Source organism: Chiloscyllium punctatum, chromosome 11 (genome assembly GCF_047496795.1).
Source record: "Chiloscyllium punctatum isolate Juve2018m chromosome 11, sChiPun1.3, whole genome shotgun sequence".
Lineage (NCBI taxonomy): Eukaryota > Metazoa > Chordata > Chondrichthyes > Orectolobiformes > Hemiscylliidae > Chiloscyllium > Chiloscyllium punctatum.
Window position 1 is genome coordinate 39198944 of NC_092749.1, and position 16724 is coordinate 39215667.

The following is a 16724-nucleotide window of genomic DNA, read 5'->3' on the forward strand; positions in this document are numbered from 1 at the left end:
AGTCTTGGAGAAGGTGGAGGGTGTGGGTGGATCCCAAATGTATTGAGAGTTCCTGGACCAGTGGGGATAGGAGAGTATCAAGGTATGTGGAGACGAGTTGGGTGGGGCAGGAACAGGCCGAGACGATGGGTCGGCCGGGGCAGTCAGGCTTGTGGATCTTGGGTAGGAGGTAGAATTGGGCGGTGCAGGGTTTCCAAACTATGAGGTTGGAAGCTGTGGGTGGGAGTCCCCTGAGATGATGAGGTTGTGTACCGTCTGGCAGATGATGGTTTGGTGATGGGGGGTGAGGTCATGGTCAAGTGGACAGTAGGAGGAGGTGTCTTCAAGTTGGCACCTGGCTACAGTAGTATAAAAGGTCAGTGCACCAAACTACCACTGCCCACCCTTCCCCTTGTCCACTGGTTTGATGATAAAGTTGGGGTTGGAGCAGAGGGAGTGGAGGGCTGCACGTTGTGACGGTGAGCATTTAGAGTGGGTGAGGGGGGTGGACAGGTTGAGGTGGTCAATGCTCCAGCGGCAGTTGGAAATAAAGAGGTCGAGGGCAGGTAACAGACTGGCACAGGGTGTCCAGGTGGATGGGGTGTGATGGAGGCAGAAGAAGGGGTCCTCAGAAGGTGGGCGGGATTCTTGGTGGAAAAAGTAAGTCCAGAGGTGTAGGCAGCAGAAGTGTTCAATATCACAACGAATGATGAATTCTTTGATCTGGGAGTGGAGGGGGATGAAGGTCTGATCGTTGCCGAGGACTGATCATTCATCCTCAGCGAGGGGGAGGTCTTGGGGGGGGGGGGGGGGGGGGGGGGGGGATGGTGAAAACACTGCAAGGCTGGGAGCTAGGACCTGGTGTAGGGCTAGAGCTGGGAGTGGGGGTGGAGACTGTAACTGGATATCACCAATTTCCTCATTTTCCCTCCCCCAAATGAGATCTGGAAATAATAAAAGGCTCAACAGCGAAAATGTCTAGTCAATACATAATGTAGAGGGATGAAAGATAGAAGGATGCCACTATTCCTTACTTGTAGACTGGGTATATTCTAAGGATATATTCAATTTAGAGCGGCAGAGGAGCAACTACTAGTGAGTCAACAAAAAAAGCTCTTGTCTTAATAAAATACAGTTCATTATGTAATAGTAATTATGTTCAAATTACATTAACTAGTCGGATATTGCTACTTAGATTAATGGGGGACATGGATGATGCATCTGTCACTTCAAGATCCACAGCTATTCTCCTGGAATGTGTTCCTGAGACTGTATCACATCAACAGATTGGGTGGCCTTTAATACAGTGAATATTATTAGCCCTTTATAAACAATTATTTTACAGAGCAGCAAATCATAGATCCAAAAAAAACCTTTTGTTATATTGCAAGATCTATAGAATCAGGTGATTTTCCTAGATAGCACCATGTACATGCATTCAGATCGTATCATTATGTCAAAACTGGGACATGTCATCTCTGCTTTTTAGAAATAAAAGGTGAGGGCAGTCTGTACGTATGTCAAAAATTCAGTCAATTACTGCAATCTCTGTCTTTTTACCATCCTTATTTCTGAGATTGGACCATGCTAATTGGTGAAGTGCTGCACTGGTTTGCCAATGCCTTGTGCAGGATGGCTGTCTAGGACTCTGTCTGCTCATACTGCCTACCATCAGGGATATTAGAAGGATTTACAGGCTGATAACCAACTTGTTTGGCCACATTACCAACACACCTGCCATTGCCAACAAATCCAGGAGTGGGACTCCAACCCAGAGTTTCCAGCCTAGAGATAGAACTGCTGTGCGTGCACTGAACAAAACAGGTATGGAAAAGGTTGAAGAGGGTTGCATATTTATCAAATAGTCACAGTGCTTTTTTGTGAAGGTGTGATACATGAATTAAAACTTGTGTTACACCTCGAATAAGCAAACTTCATATTCGAATTGAAGGCAGTTTACTCACTGGAAAAAAATTAACAGAAAACAAACTAAAAGAGATTCCAAGATAAACTAAAAGGGTGAACTGGAATGCAACATTTCAAGAAATATGCAGCAGAGAAGTGTTCAAGGAAATCCAGGTCATGGTACAAAATTCAATCTTTGGTGTTAATTGAACCAGAATAAAGCAGAGGCCAATGTGATTCAGCAGAAATGTAAAGAATGGAACAGGTGATAAAAAGTTTGATGTTTAAAACTTGTGCAGTATCTAGTGGTATAAAGTGCATTATAATTGGAGGTCAGACCGAACAGCAACAGAGCAAAGGAGAGCAAACCTGGGATGAATAGTTGAAGCAAGATAAATACCTAAGGAGCAGGGTCAGCCAGAGTGAACATGGGGGTGAACAGCAGCATAAATAGCTGAGGAGGGGTATCAGTCAGCATGTACCTGGGGGGTGAACAGCAGGATAAATACCTGAGGGGGGAGGGGGGGGGGGGGGGGGGGGGGGTCTGTCAGAGTGAACCTGGGGGTGAACCGCAGAATAAATACCTGAGGAGCAGGGTCAGTCAGAGTGATGCTGGGGGTGAACAAGGAATAGGGTCAGTCAGAATCAAGCTGGGAGCTGAATCTAGGGGCAGAGCTCCAGCGGTGATATCATGACTCAAGAAGTGACCTAGCTTTGTCTGCTTGAAGCAGACTGTGAGTAATGTCTGGAGAGAGATAAAGTGCTTCCTTTTTGTAATTGCAGCCTGCTAGAAAGAAGCAGCACGAGTGAGAGACCAGAGTTTGGTGACTAGTGGGTTATGTTTTATAATTAGTTCCTGGATTATTGTCTGTATTGGATCAGGTGGAGTTAGATCTGTAAGATTCACAATGGCAGGGGAACGGCCCCATGGAATGGTCCTCCTGTAATATGTGTGGAATCAGGGACACTTCCAGTCTCCATGCTGACCATGTGTGCAGTTAGTGTGTTCAGCTTCAGAATTGTTACATGGAGCAGCTGGAGCTGTGGATGGACTTGCTATGGAATATCCATGAGGCAGAGAATGTCGTGGGTAGCACGTTTAGCAAACTGGTCACACAGATACAGAAGAATGGGTGACCACCAGGAAGATGAGTAAGTGGGGGCCGGCAATGCAGGAGTCCACTGTGGCCAATCCACACTCAAACAGGAACACTGCTGCGGGAGATGGTGGCATGGCCTCTCAGGAGATAGCAGCAGCAGCAGCAGCCACCAGGTTAGTGCCACCAGGACTGGTACTGTTGTACAGCACGAAGGGTCAAAGTGCAGGCAAGCAGTAATGATAAGGGACTTTACAATCAGGGGCACAGATTAGTCTTTTTCTGACTGTAAATGAGACTCCAGGATGGTGCCTCCCTAGTGCCAGGGTCAAGAATGTCTCTGACAGGGCACAGGATATTCTGAAAGGAGAGGGGGAGCAGCCAGAAGTTGTGGTCTATATCGGTACCAACAGCATTGGCAGGAAGAGAGACAGGTCCTGCAAAGGGAGAACAGGAAGTAGAAAAGTTGAACCTCTAGGATTGTATTCTTAGGATTATTTCTTGTGCTGTGTGCTAGTGAGGCTAGGAATAGGAAGGCAACACAGTTAAATACATGGTGTCTCTGGAAGGGCTTCAGATTTGTGGATCGTTGGAAGCTCTTCTCTGGCAGGTGAGACCTGTACAAATTGCACCTAAACTGGAGGGGCACAAATATCCTGGCAGGGAGTTTTGCTAGTGTCACTCAGCAGGATTTAAACTAGTGTGGTAGGGGTGCAGGAAGCAGAGCAGCAGGTCTAAGAAGAAGAACAATAGGGAGAGGGTACTGATGATCTGAGGTATTTTATTTTAATGTGAGGAGTGTGACAGTTAAGGCAGATGAACTTAGATCTTGGATTAATACATATGTTTTAGCTGTTACAGAGACTTGGTTGAGACAGGGTCAAGTCTGGCAGCTGAACGTTCCAGGATTTAGATGTTCCAGGGGAGCTCGAGAGGGATGTGAAAGGAACCGGGTTACTGATTAGAGAGAATATCACAGCTCTACTGAGGAAGGATACCTTGGAGGGCTCATCCAGTGAGGCCAAATGGGTGAAGGTCATGAGTAGGAAATATGCAATCACTCTGATGGGATTATCCTCCAACCTCCCAACAGCTATCAGGTCATAGAGAAACTGGTATGTGGACAGATTATGGAAAAATGTGAAAACAGTAGTGCTGTTGTGGTGGGTGATTTTAACTTTGCCTATATTGACTGGGACTCACTTAGTACCAGGGACTTGGATGGGGAGAATTTATTAGGTGTGCCTAGGACAGTTGTTTTGAAACAATATATAAATAGTGCAACTATTAGCAGCCCATATTAGACCAGGCATTGGAAAATGAGCCCTGCCAGGTGATTGAAGGTTCCGTAAGGGAGCTTTTAGGGAACAGTGACCATAATTCTGTGCATTTTAAGGTACTTATGGATAAGGATAAGAGTAGTTCTTGGTTGAAAGTACTAAACTGGGAGAAGGCTAACTACCAAAATATTAGGCAGGAACTAGGAACTGAAGATTGGGGAAGTTATTTGAGGGCAAATCTACTTCCGGCTTGTGGGAATTTTTTAAAGGCCAGTTGATTTTTTAAAGGCCAGTTGGCCAAGTTCAGGACCAGCATGTTCTCATGAAAAAGTAGTATAAGGGTGGCAAAATTTGAGAAATTGAGTGCTTAATCAGAAAGAAAAAGGAGGCATATGTAAGGTTTAGTAACTTGAAGACAGACAGACTTGAAGAACACAAAGATAGCAGGAAAGAACTCAAACAATGAATTTAGAGAGCTAGGACAGGCCATTAAATGTCTTTGGTAAAAGAAGCTTAAGGAAAATTCCAAGGCATTTTAAAAAGGTATTGGGTGTTTAAAAAATATTAAGGTCAACAAGTTCCCAGGACCTGATGGAATCTATCCCAGAATGCTGAGTGAGGCAGGTGAGAAAATTGCTGGGTCTTGTATGAAATCTTTATATCCTCTTTATCATAGGGGAGGTCTCAGAGGACTGGAGAATAACCAACAAGTCTGATGGTTTGAGGTATTTTTATTTTAATGAGAGGAGTGTGACAGGTAAGGCAGATGAATTTAGAGCTTGGATTAATATAGATGTTTTAGCTATTGCTTTGTTTAGGAAATGATAAAGATGATTGATGAGGGCAGGACGGTAGATATTGTCTAGATGGACTTTAGCAGCACCTTTGACAAAGTCCCTCATGGCAGACTGATACAAAGGGAGAAGTCACATTGCATCTGCGTTGAGCTAGGTAAGATGGATACAAAAAAGGTTTAGTCATAGAAGACATAATAACAGTGGAAGGGTGTTTTTCTAACTGGAGATCGGTGTCCAGTGGTATTCTGCAGGGATCAATGCTCGACCCTGTTGTTATTAATATATGTATAAATTATTTGGAGGTGAACGTAGATGGCCTAATTGATAATTGTATGGATGACACACAGATTAGGGGAGCTGTGGAGAGGGAGGAGGATTGCCAACAGCAAGATATAGATAGGCTGAAGACTTGGTCAGAGAAATGGCAGTTGGAGTTTCATCCATACACTTGAGGTGGTGCATTTTGGAATACCTAACATCGGAGGGATGTATATAATAAATAGCAGAATCCTACAGTGGGATCTAGATGTACAGGTCCATGGTTCCCTGAAAGTGGCAACACAAGTGGATGAGATGGTCAAGAAGGCATACAGCATCCTTTCCTTCATCAGTTGATGCATACAGTATAAACATTGGCAAGTCATGTTGAAGCTATACAGAACTTTAGCTAGGCTCTGTTTAATATTCGTAGAATTGCGACAGTGTGGAAGCAGTCTCTTTGGCCCATCGAGTTCATACCAACTCTCTGAAGAGCATCCCACCCAGACCCACCCCCAGATGTTGTGAAAACTGAAAGGGCTCAGAAAAGATTTACAAGGATGTTGCCACGGTTGAAGGATTTGAGCGAGAGGGGGAGGCTGAACAGGTTAGGGCTGTTTTCCCTGAAGGGTCAGAGGCTGAGGGGTGACTTTACAGAGGTTTACAAAATTATGAGGGGCATGGATAGGGTAAATAGGAAAAGTCTTTTCCCTGGGGTCGGGGAGTCCAGAACTAGAGGGTATAGGTTTAGGGTGAGAGGGGAAAGATATAAAAGAGACTAAGGTGCAACTGTTTCACACAGGGAGTGGTACGTGTATGGAATGGGCTGCCAGAGGAAGTGGTGGAGGCTGGTACAATTGCAACATTTAAAAGGCATTTGGATGGGTATATGAATAGGAAGGGTTTGGAAGGATATGGGCTGGGTGCTGGCAGGTGGGACTAGATTGGGTTGGGATATCTGGTCGGCATGGAAGGGTTGGACCGAAGGGTCCGTTTCCATGCTGTATGCCTCTATGACTCTACCTTGGCAATCCTCCATTTCCAATGGTTAATCCACCTAGCCTGCACATCACTGGACTATGGCAGAAAACTGGAGGACCTAAAGGAAACCCATGCAGACACAGACAGCTGCCTGAGGGCGGAGTCAAACTTGGATCCGTGCCGTGAGGCAGCAGTACTAACCACTGAGCCACTGTGCCATCCCTTATGTACAGTTCTAGTTGCCATTCTACCAGAAGGATGTGGAAGCTTTGGAGACAGTACAGAAAATGGTTTACCAGATGTTGCCTGGTTACTAGCTATGAGGAGAGACTGAACAAACTTGGTTTGTTTTCACTTTGATGTCAAAGGATGAGGGATGACCTGACAGAAGTTCACAAGATTATGAGTGGCATAGATAGAATGGATATTCGGAGTCTTTTTCCCAGAGTAGAAATATCCATGACTATGGGAGGTTAAAGGTAAAAGGGGCTAAGTTTAAGAGATGTGAGAAGCAAGTTTTGTTTTTTTACACAGATGATGCTAAGTGCCTGGAATGTGCTGCTATGGGAGTTGGTGGAGGCGGATACAGTAGCGATGTTTAAGAGGCATCCTGAATGGGCAGGGAATAGAGGGATTATGGACCGTATAGAGACAAAAGATTTACAGTTTAGAAAGGCATCATGTGTCTGCACAGTCTTGATGGGCTGAAGGGCCTGTTCCTGTTCTGTGCACTTGTTTGATAAATACATACAGAAACAAGTGAAAAAAGTAATAACATTTCACAAGAAACATTAATAGCATGAGGACTGAAAACATTTCTAGAACTACCCATTGACTCAGCACAATAGCCAAAAAGAAAGCAGTTACCAGTTTGCACAGTCCTTATAAATATCTCTGGGATTTGTGTGGTTTTATTGCAGGTCAGACACCCCAGAGTGAGGGTTATCTACAGTAAATACAGGCCTGTAAAAGCCATGGTAATGAAATGAGGGGATTTTTCACCTCATTTTCAATGTCTGCTAGTAGACTCAGCAGCCGTATGCTCAAAAAACCTTTTGCAATGGTCCTCTGCCGAGCCCCTGCCCACTGGAGAGTCTGGGATAGGCCAAACCCACCACGGTAGGCTCAATTTTACAAGTTTGAATGCCCCACTCCCACACAAAAAAACAGCACGGGTTTATATGGGACCTTTCATAATCTCTGGAGAATCCAAAGTATTTCAAAGCCAAAGAAATAGTATTACAATAACTGTGCCAACCTTAATGCAACATAGAGAAACACAGAAACAGGAACATCATAAGTAACCAACAAAAGTATTTCAGCACTATTTTTTGGGTGATAAATTTTAATCAAGCCAGCTCACGAGATATTTCAGTTCTATTCACAGAGAGCTGAGCTTGGTCAAAAAGGCAGGTTTTGAGGATTGTCTTAAAGGAGGAAAATAAGGGAGGGAGCTGCAGAAGTATAAGGAACGAATTCCTAAGCTTATGCCCTAGTCAACAGAATGCACGGTCATCAGTTGTGGAGCACTGAAAACTGGAGATGACACTAGACCTCCAACACCACTGATGTCGAAGAAGGGCTCAAAATTTTTAACTGAATCTTCCAGTTTCTGCTGTTACTTCCCTCAACATCCAGTCTGGGTGATTTAGTTCTAGTTCGAACGCTGCTAATATTCATTTTCCCTCCTCTTTACTTTTATCCATTTCAATTCCTCAAGTTACTGATAATGAAATTGGTGACATTTCATGAGCTGCTCCTTTTTTGAGGTATTTTAGGTGTTGGGGGTGATTTCCTCAAATTCCAGGAGCAGCAATTACTGTTTCATATGCTGTTGCATTGTTTTGGAACTTTGGAAAAAAAAGTCAAAACAACAGCAGTTTTAAAAGGGAGAAGAACAGACAAAGGAAGCACATGGTGAGGTCATTGCAGGAGGGAGAGAGAGAGAGAGAATCTGCACAGTTACTGCCTTTGCTGTTTGAATTAGTGTATCCCTGGACATCAGACTGCATCTGGGAAAATTATCAAACGGTGAAATTCACTACTGATCTTGGAAGAACTGTTGGGCGAAGTTTACAGAACAGAATTAGATAAGTTAATTGTTGTTTTAAGTGTGGCCTACAGAGAATCTGCAGTAGTGAGTAGAGTAGGTTATTTCTTGATTATATGTTTTTGGAGATAGGTCTCTTGATTAAACTTAAAATATAAGCCATAACTATTAATTTAACCTGGGGCAGTGTGTGTAAAGGAATAAGACAGTGCTATTTTCTGGGTCTGGACATTGTGAAGAAGCAAAAATGGCCTTTAATAGAGCGATATGCGCTTCTTGTCAGATGTGGGAGTTTAAAGAGAGTTTAAGGGTTACTGCGGATTATATCTGCCATAAATGCTGCTGGCTGCGAATCTTATCAGATTGAATGGATCGGTTGGAGAGACAGTTAGAAGTAATGGGGAATTTGCAACAGCAACAGTATGTGATGGATGGCAGTTATACGGGGGTGGGGGGTGGGGGGTAAGGGGGGAGGAAGTCTCAGATACAGTTACATAGATGGGTTAACTCCAGGAAGGGTAAGAGAGGTAGGCAGCTAGTGCAGGAGTCTTTTGTGGATATACCCATTTCAAACAGGTATGCTGTTTTGGAATATGTAGGGGGTGATGGATTCTCAGGGGAATGTAGCACGAACAGCCAAATTTCTGGTATTGAGACTGGCTCTAATGCAACAAGGGGTACGTCAGATTCCAAGTGATCAATTGTATTAGGGGATTCTCTAGTGCAAGGTACAGACAGACATTTCTGTGGCCAGCAGCGAAAAAGCAGAATGGTGTGTTGCTTCCCTGGTGCCAGGATCAAGGATGTCTCAGAGAGGGTGTAGAATTATCTCATGGGGGAGAGGGGCCAGCAAGAGGACATTGTCCACATTGCAACTAACGATATAGAAAGGGAAAAGGTTGAGATTCTGAAGGGAGATTACAGAGAGTTAGGCAGGAATTTAAAAAGGAGGTCCTCAAGAGTAGTAATTTCTGGATTACTCCCGGTGCTACGAGCTCATGAGGGCAGGAATAGGAGGATAGAGCAGATGAATGCATCGCTGAGGAGCTGGTGTATGGGAGAAGGATTCACATTTTTGGATCATTGGAATCTCTTTTGGGGTAGAAGTGACCTGTACAAGAAGGATGGATTGCACCTAAATTGGAAGGGGACTAATATACTGGCAGGGAGATTTTGCTAGAGCTGCTTGGGAGGATTTAAACTAGTAAGGTGGGGGGGTGGGATTCAGGAAGATAGTGAGGAAAGAGATCAATCTTAGACTGGTACAGTTGAGAACAGAAGTGAGTCAACCAGTCAGGGCAGGCAGGGACAAGGTAGTTTGTGGATTGGTGGTGCTGGAAGAGCACAGCAGTTCAGGCAGCATCCAAGGAGCAGCGAAATCGACGTTTCGGGCAAAAGCCCTTCATCAGGAATCGGGGACAAGGTAGGACTAATAAATTAAACTGCATTTATTTCAATGCAAGGGGCCTAACAGGAAAGGCAGATGAATTCTGGGCATAGTTAGAAACATGGGACTGGGATATCATAGCAATTACAGAAACATGGCTCAGGGATGGGCAGGACTGGTAGCTTACTGTTCCAGGATACAAATGCGACAGGAAGGCAAGAGATGAGGGAGGGTGGCCTTTTTGATAAGGGATAGCATTACAGCTGTGTTGAAGGAGGATATTCTTGGAAATACATCCAGGGAAGTTACTTGGATGGAACTGAGAAATAAGAAAGGGATGATAACCCTTTTGGGATTGTATTATAGACCCCCTAATAGACAGAGGGAAATTGAGAAACAAACTTGTAAGGAGATCTCAGCTATCTGTAAGAATACTAGGGTGGTTATGGTTGGGGATTTTAAATTGCCAAACATAGACTGGGACTGCCATGGTGTTAAGGGTTTAGATGGAGAGGGATTTGTAAAGTGTGTGCAAGACAATTTTCTGATTCAGTATGTGGATGTACCTACTGGAGAAAGTGTAAAACTTGGGAAATAAGGCAGGACAGGCGACTGAGGTGTCAGTGGGGGAGCACTTTGGGGCCATCGACCATAATTCTACTAGAATTAAAATAATGATGGAATAGGACAGACCAGATCTTAAAGTTGAAGTTCTAAATTTGAGAAAGGCCAATTTTGACGGTATTAGGCAAGAACTTTCAAAAGCTGATTGGGGGCAGATGTTCGCAAGTAAAGGGACGGCTGGAAAATGGGATGCCTTCAGAAATGAGATAACGAGAATCCAGAGAAAATATATTCCTGTCAGGGTGAAAGGAAAGGCTGGTAGGTATAGGGAATGCTGGATGACTAAAGAAATTGAGGGTTTGGTTAAAAAGAAGAAGGAAGCATATGTAAGGTATAGACAGGATAGATCGAGTGAATCCTTAGAAGAGTATAAAGGAAATAAAGGTATACTTAAGAGGGAAATCAGGAGAGCAAAAAGGGGACATGAGATAGCTTTGGCAAATAGAATTAAGAAGAGTCCAAAAAGTTTTCACAAATACATTAAGGACAAAAGGATAACTAGGGAGAGAATAGGGCCCTTCAAAGTTCAACAAGGCAGCCTTTGTGTGGAGCCGCAGAAAATTGGGGCAATACTAAATGAGTATTTTGCATCAATATTTACTGTGGAAAAGGATATGGAAGATACAGACTGTAGGGAAATAAATGGTGACATCTTGCAAAATGTCCATATTACAGAGGAGGCAGTGCTGGAAGTCTTGAAAGGGGTAAAAGTGGATAAATCCCCAGGACCTGATCAGGTGTACCCGAGAACTCTGTGGGAAGCTAGAGAAGTGATTGCTGGGCCTCTTGCTGAGATATTTGTATCATTGATAGTCACAGGTGAGGTGCCGGAAGACTGGAGGTTGGTTAACGTGGTGCCACTGTTTAAGAAGGGTGGTAAGGACAAGCCAGGGAACGAAACAGCAGTGAGCCTGACCTCAGTGGTGGGCAAGTTGTTGGAGGGAATCCTGAGGGATAGGATGTACATGTATTCGGAAAGGCAAGGACTGATTAGGAATAGTCAACATGGTTTTGTGCATGGGAAATCATGTCTCACAAACTTGATTGAGTTTTTTGAGCAAGTAACAAAGAGGATTAATGAGTGTAGAGTGGTAGATGTGATCTATATGGACTTCAGTAAGGCGTTCGACAGGGTTCCCCATGGGAAACTGATTAGCAAGGTTATGTCTCATGGAATACAGGGAGAACTAGCCATTTGGATACAGAACTGGCTAAAAGATAAAAGACAGAGGATGGTGGTGGAGGGTTGTTTTTCAGACTGCAGGCCTGTGACCAACGGAGTGCCACAAGGATTGGTGCTGGGTCCTCTACGTTTTGTCATTTACATAAATGATTTGGATGCGAGCATAAGAGGTACAGTTAGTAAGTTTGCAGATGACACCAAAATCGGAGGTGTATTGGACAGTAAAGAGAGTTAACTCAGAATCCAACAGGATCTCGACCAGATGGGCCAATGGGTTGAGAAGTGTCAGATGGAGTTTAATTCAGATAAATTCGAGGTGCTGCATTTGGGAAAGCAAACCTTAGCAGGACTTATACACTTAATGGTAAGGTCCTAGGGAGTGTTGCTGAACAAAGCGACCTTGGAGTGCAGGTTCATAGCTCCTTGAAAGTGGAGTCGCAGGTGGATAGGATAGTGAAGGCGGCATTTGGTATGCTTTCCTTTATTGGTCAGATTATTGAGTACAGGAGTTGGGAGGTCTTGTTGTGGCTGTACAGGACATTGGTTAGGCCACCGTTGGAATATTGTGTGCAATTCTCGTCTCCTTCCTATCGGAATGATGTTGTGAATCTTGAAAGGGTTCAGAAAAGAATGACAAGGATGTTGCCAAGGTTGGAGGATTGAGCTATCGGGAGAGGCTGAACATGCTGGGACTGTTTTCCCTGGAGTGTCAGAGGCTAAGGAGTGACCTTGTAGAGGTTTACAAAATTATGAGGGGCATGGATAGGGTAAATAGGCAAAGTCTTTTCCCTGAGGTGGGGGAGTCCAGAACTAGAGGGCATAGGTTTAGGGGGAGAGGGGAAAGATATAAGAGAGACATAAGAGGCAACGTTTTCATGCAGAGGGTGGTACATGTTTGGAATGAGCTGCCAGAGGAAGTGGTGGAGGTTGGTACAATTGCAACATTTAAGAGGCATTTGGATGGGTATATGAATAGGAAGGGTTTGGAGGGTTATGGGCCGGATGCTGGCAGGTGGGACTAGATTGGGTTGTGATATCTGGTCGGCATGGACACGTTGGACCAAAGGGTCTGTTTCCATGCTGTACATCTTTATGACTCTATGATGCATAGCACTTACTTAATATGACAGCCTCAACCTCTGCCTCCACAAAATGATTTATATCTCAAAATTTCCCTGCCATTTGATTAACATTTTACTACTTGCATAAAATATGCTTTAACTTACAAAAAAAAAGGGGAGGAACACATGGTTGTCACTGTTCCCATGAAACTATAACAATGTCAAATAGCATTTATTGAGTGCCATTAGGTAGCAAAACATTCCAATGGACTTTACAGGAACATTATTAAACAGAATTTGACATCAGACTAAATAATGGTAGATATGGATAGCTGAACAAAAGCTTTGTCAAAGTAGTAACAAATGAAAGGCATCACAGAGGAATTAATCAGCCACAATTGTGTAGAGATGGGGAAAGTATATAGTGTTACAATCCATTATGAAGCACATAACAAGTGCAGAGACTTTGCCATTGTAGCCCTATGGACATTGTCAAATGTATTGACCATTGTGGTTTTCAGATATTAGTAGGCTAGATGGAGTAAACCCTCAGTAAAAGCAGAAGAACATATATTTTTAACATTACTTCTGTTTTTATCAAAAATAGAGCAGTAATATGGGCAGAACTGATTTAAGTTCTGCTCTCAAAGCCCGTCTTCATCCTCATTCCTGCTGATGATATTGAAGTAGGATAAATTTCAGAATGGAGGACATTGCAATGTAGAGATAAGTACATATGAAAAGTAAACAAGGTTAATAACGATGAATTACAGAGCTGTTAAATTGAAAGATAGCACCTCCAACAATGGAATGATCCCTTGGTACTGTATTGGTAGTGCACAAGGAGAATTCACAGTCTAGAAAAAAGAATTTTATCAGGTAAATGAGATATAGTTTATTCCAGTTTTAAAACTCAACCCAAGAATAAGCTCTATACTACTACAAAGATTGTTTGAAACACCTCACCTTAAGTCTGTCACCTAAGGTCCTCCTTTACTCTTTCACTAGTTGTCATGATCTTATCAATGGTGGTGGTGCTTACTGCAGTTCAATTAAGTATTAATCCCTTCAAACCCATAGGTAATAGTTTCTAACAAAAGTGCCAACTCAGGTGAAGGCAATAAAAGTACAATACAATAATGTTTAGTAATCTTCTTGAACTATAGGGAACCATGAATAAAGATAATGTAAGAAGCTTGATGGTGAGGAGATTAGATATTTCAAGGTAATTGATTATTGTTATGCCTTAAGGGGTAGAGCACTTCCTTACTCTGTCCCGTTCCGATTCTCTCCCTTCCATTCCCACCTCCCACCACTGAACCCTGTTTTGAGAGCATGTACACTTCATTGTACATGCATAGTGCAGTACTTATGTATGACAACACATACAATCTAATACCGTCTGTAATGTCTGATACCATGCAAATACATGTTGCTGCATTAGCACACCTGCATGGTTGTCTGCAATTGCTGGTGTCAGGAAACTGGCAAATATTAAAACAGTTCCCTCTATTTATGGACTGACTCAGGAGAGGAAACATCCTTTCAGGATCATTCAGACATTCCAATCAAGTAATTCCATATACTTCTAAACACCAATAGAAACAATAACCCACACATTCCTGTATCAATCTAGTAAATCTCCTCCAAACTATTTCCAATGCATTTACATTCCTGCTAAATCAGGAAACCAAAACTGCAAACAATATTCAAGTTGTGATCTCACTAAGAACTTGTGTAAGTGGAGATGGGTCATTGCCTGCCACATGTTTAGTGTATTTTACTCGTTACTTAATGAACTAACCCCTGCATGTTGTCCAGGTTTTGCTGCATTTGGGTGTCAGCTGTTTCAGCATCTGAGAAGGTGTAAATGATGCTGAATGTTGTGCAATCACCAATGAACTTCCAACTTCCCACCTCACCATGAAGGGAAATTCATTGAAGATGGAAGATGATGTTTTGGACAGGGTACTGCCCTGTGGAACTCCTGCAGAGATATCCTGGAGCTGCGATGAGTGCCCTCAAGTCTCTGTGCTCCAGTCTCTGGAGTGGGATTCAAATCCACAACTTTTTGAGTCACAGCAGACACTGGTAGCTGGCACTATAGAAGGAGCATTTAATCCTTCCCCAACCCCTGGCTATCAGTGTTTAACAAAACTCCCTCTGACCAGGCAGTGTTGACCCAGTCAGTATTTGGGTTATGGAAACGTGTGACAACTTCTAACTCAATGATTGAATGATTGGGGGTCTCCTGCTGCTCACAAATGTTGGGCGGTCAATCAAAACCAATGGATCATCATACTATTAATCTCCACACAAGCTGTTTCTGCCCGGTTCTGACTTAAACTTTTCATCGACAGTGGAGTGAATGATGATTTTTCTCTTGCGCGCCAATCTTGAAGGCGTTCACAGCTAACGGTCTGCTATAAATGCTAGATGTGAAATAAACTTTAACTATGCCCTGCAGTTGCCGGCTCAACTTGGCAAAGGCAGCACGTGAAAGGCAACAAACAAAATGAGCGGTCGATTTGGAATTGCAAACTTTACCGGGAATGTTTTCTTGGTAACCTTTGGTGAAGAACTGCATTGCTCTAGCGGCTCTTCTGGGAGTCTTTAGCAGCCCCTGTCTCTCTGGGTCCTCCCCTAACCCCCTCAGGATGCTGGTGTAGGCTTCCTCCAAAACAGCCAGGGCATCTTCCCCTCCTCGCTTCTTCTCGTCCTTCCACTGCACCGTGGCTTTCTTGGAGTCTGCAACCAAATCGCTGTAGCCCTCAAACCAACTGGCCACAAACTTCTTGGTGCAGCAGAGCCTGTTGGTTTCCGGAGCGACTATCTGTTTGGCGTATTCCATGCTGCCCAGGCTGCAGTACTCGGATGTGTCCAGTGGCGCCGTGCTGACACTGCCCACTCCCAATTTGCGCTTCTATTTATACCTCAAGAGATTACAGGAGCCTTCTCTGCGTGGCTCACACGTCAGAGCCCTATATTAAAACGCTTGGCCCCGGAGGCAGGGCAAGGCTGGAGCTAAAAGCAATTGTCTTCAGACAGATAAGGATGTTTCCACGGTTCACACTCCCAGTGCCCAGTGCAGCACTGCTATTAAAGTCCGTGACTAATTTTAAAATTGACAACAATTGTTGGAACTCTGTGGAAAGCAGCAAGTGGACCTTATCGCAACCGGCCATAAAGTATCCAGCCAACTAACTATAAATACGATGACACACGTCAAAGCCAAATATATGATCTGGCAATGTTCGAAGTAGATTTCATGATAGCACATTGTGGGATGAGGGTGTAGAAATGTCAGAAACATGGATCTTAATGAATGCAACAGGAATAACGTGTGCGTCTTTGATGTTATAAAACAATCGCTGTGCTTAACCGGACTGCGACAAACCAACTTGTGACAGTGAACCACGTGGAAATATGAGATACCCCATGGCAATACTGACAAGTTCAGGTCTCCCTTCTTTAAGAAAGATGTTGTGAAACTTGGAAGGATTCAGAAAAGATTTACAAGGATGTTGTCAGGGCTAGAGGGTTTGAGCTACAGAGAGAGGCTGAATAGGCTGCGACTGTTTTCCCTGGAGCAACTGGTGGCTGAGGGTTGACCTTATGGAGGTTTATAAAATCATGCAGGACATGGAGAGGGTATCTTTGGCCCGAAACTTCGATTTCCCTGCACCTCAGATGCTGCCTGACCTGCTGTGCTTTTCCAACACCACTCTGATCTAAACTCTGGTTTCCAGCATCTGCAGTCCTCACTTTTGCCACAGAGAGGGTAATAGACAAGGTCTTTTCCCTGGGATGAGGGAGTCCAAAACTAGAGGGCATAAGTTTAAGGTGAGAGGGGAAAGATTTAAAATGGACCTTTTTTCACACAGAGGGTGATGTATGGAATGAGCTGCCAGAGGAAGTGGTGGAGGCTACTACAAGATCAACATTTAAAAGGCATCTGGATGGGTATATGAATAGGAAGGGTTTAGCGCTATATGGGCCACATGCTGGTAAATGGGACTAGATTTATTTAGGATATCTGGCCCACATGGACTAGTTGGACTGAAGGGTCTGTTTCCGTGCTATATATCTCTATGACTCTATAATTGCAACTGGAATTGTGCC

General features: G+C 43.7%; 1 protein-coding gene across 1 annotated transcript in view; it reads right to left on the reverse strand.

Annotated features, from left to right (window-relative positions):
* The window catches only part of gch2 (GTP cyclohydrolase 2), a 53751-nt gene extending 38272 nt beyond the window's left edge, over positions 1 to 15479 (reverse strand). Inside the window, exon 1 of the mRNA XM_072580658.1 lies at positions 15150 to 15479. Within this exon, the coding sequence (XP_072436759.1) occupies positions 15150 to 15453 (304 nt within the window). The 5' untranslated portion in view covers positions 15454 to 15479. The remainder of the gene's footprint in view (positions 1 to 15149) is intronic.
* Between the last annotated feature and the right edge of the window lie 1245 nt (positions 15480 to 16724).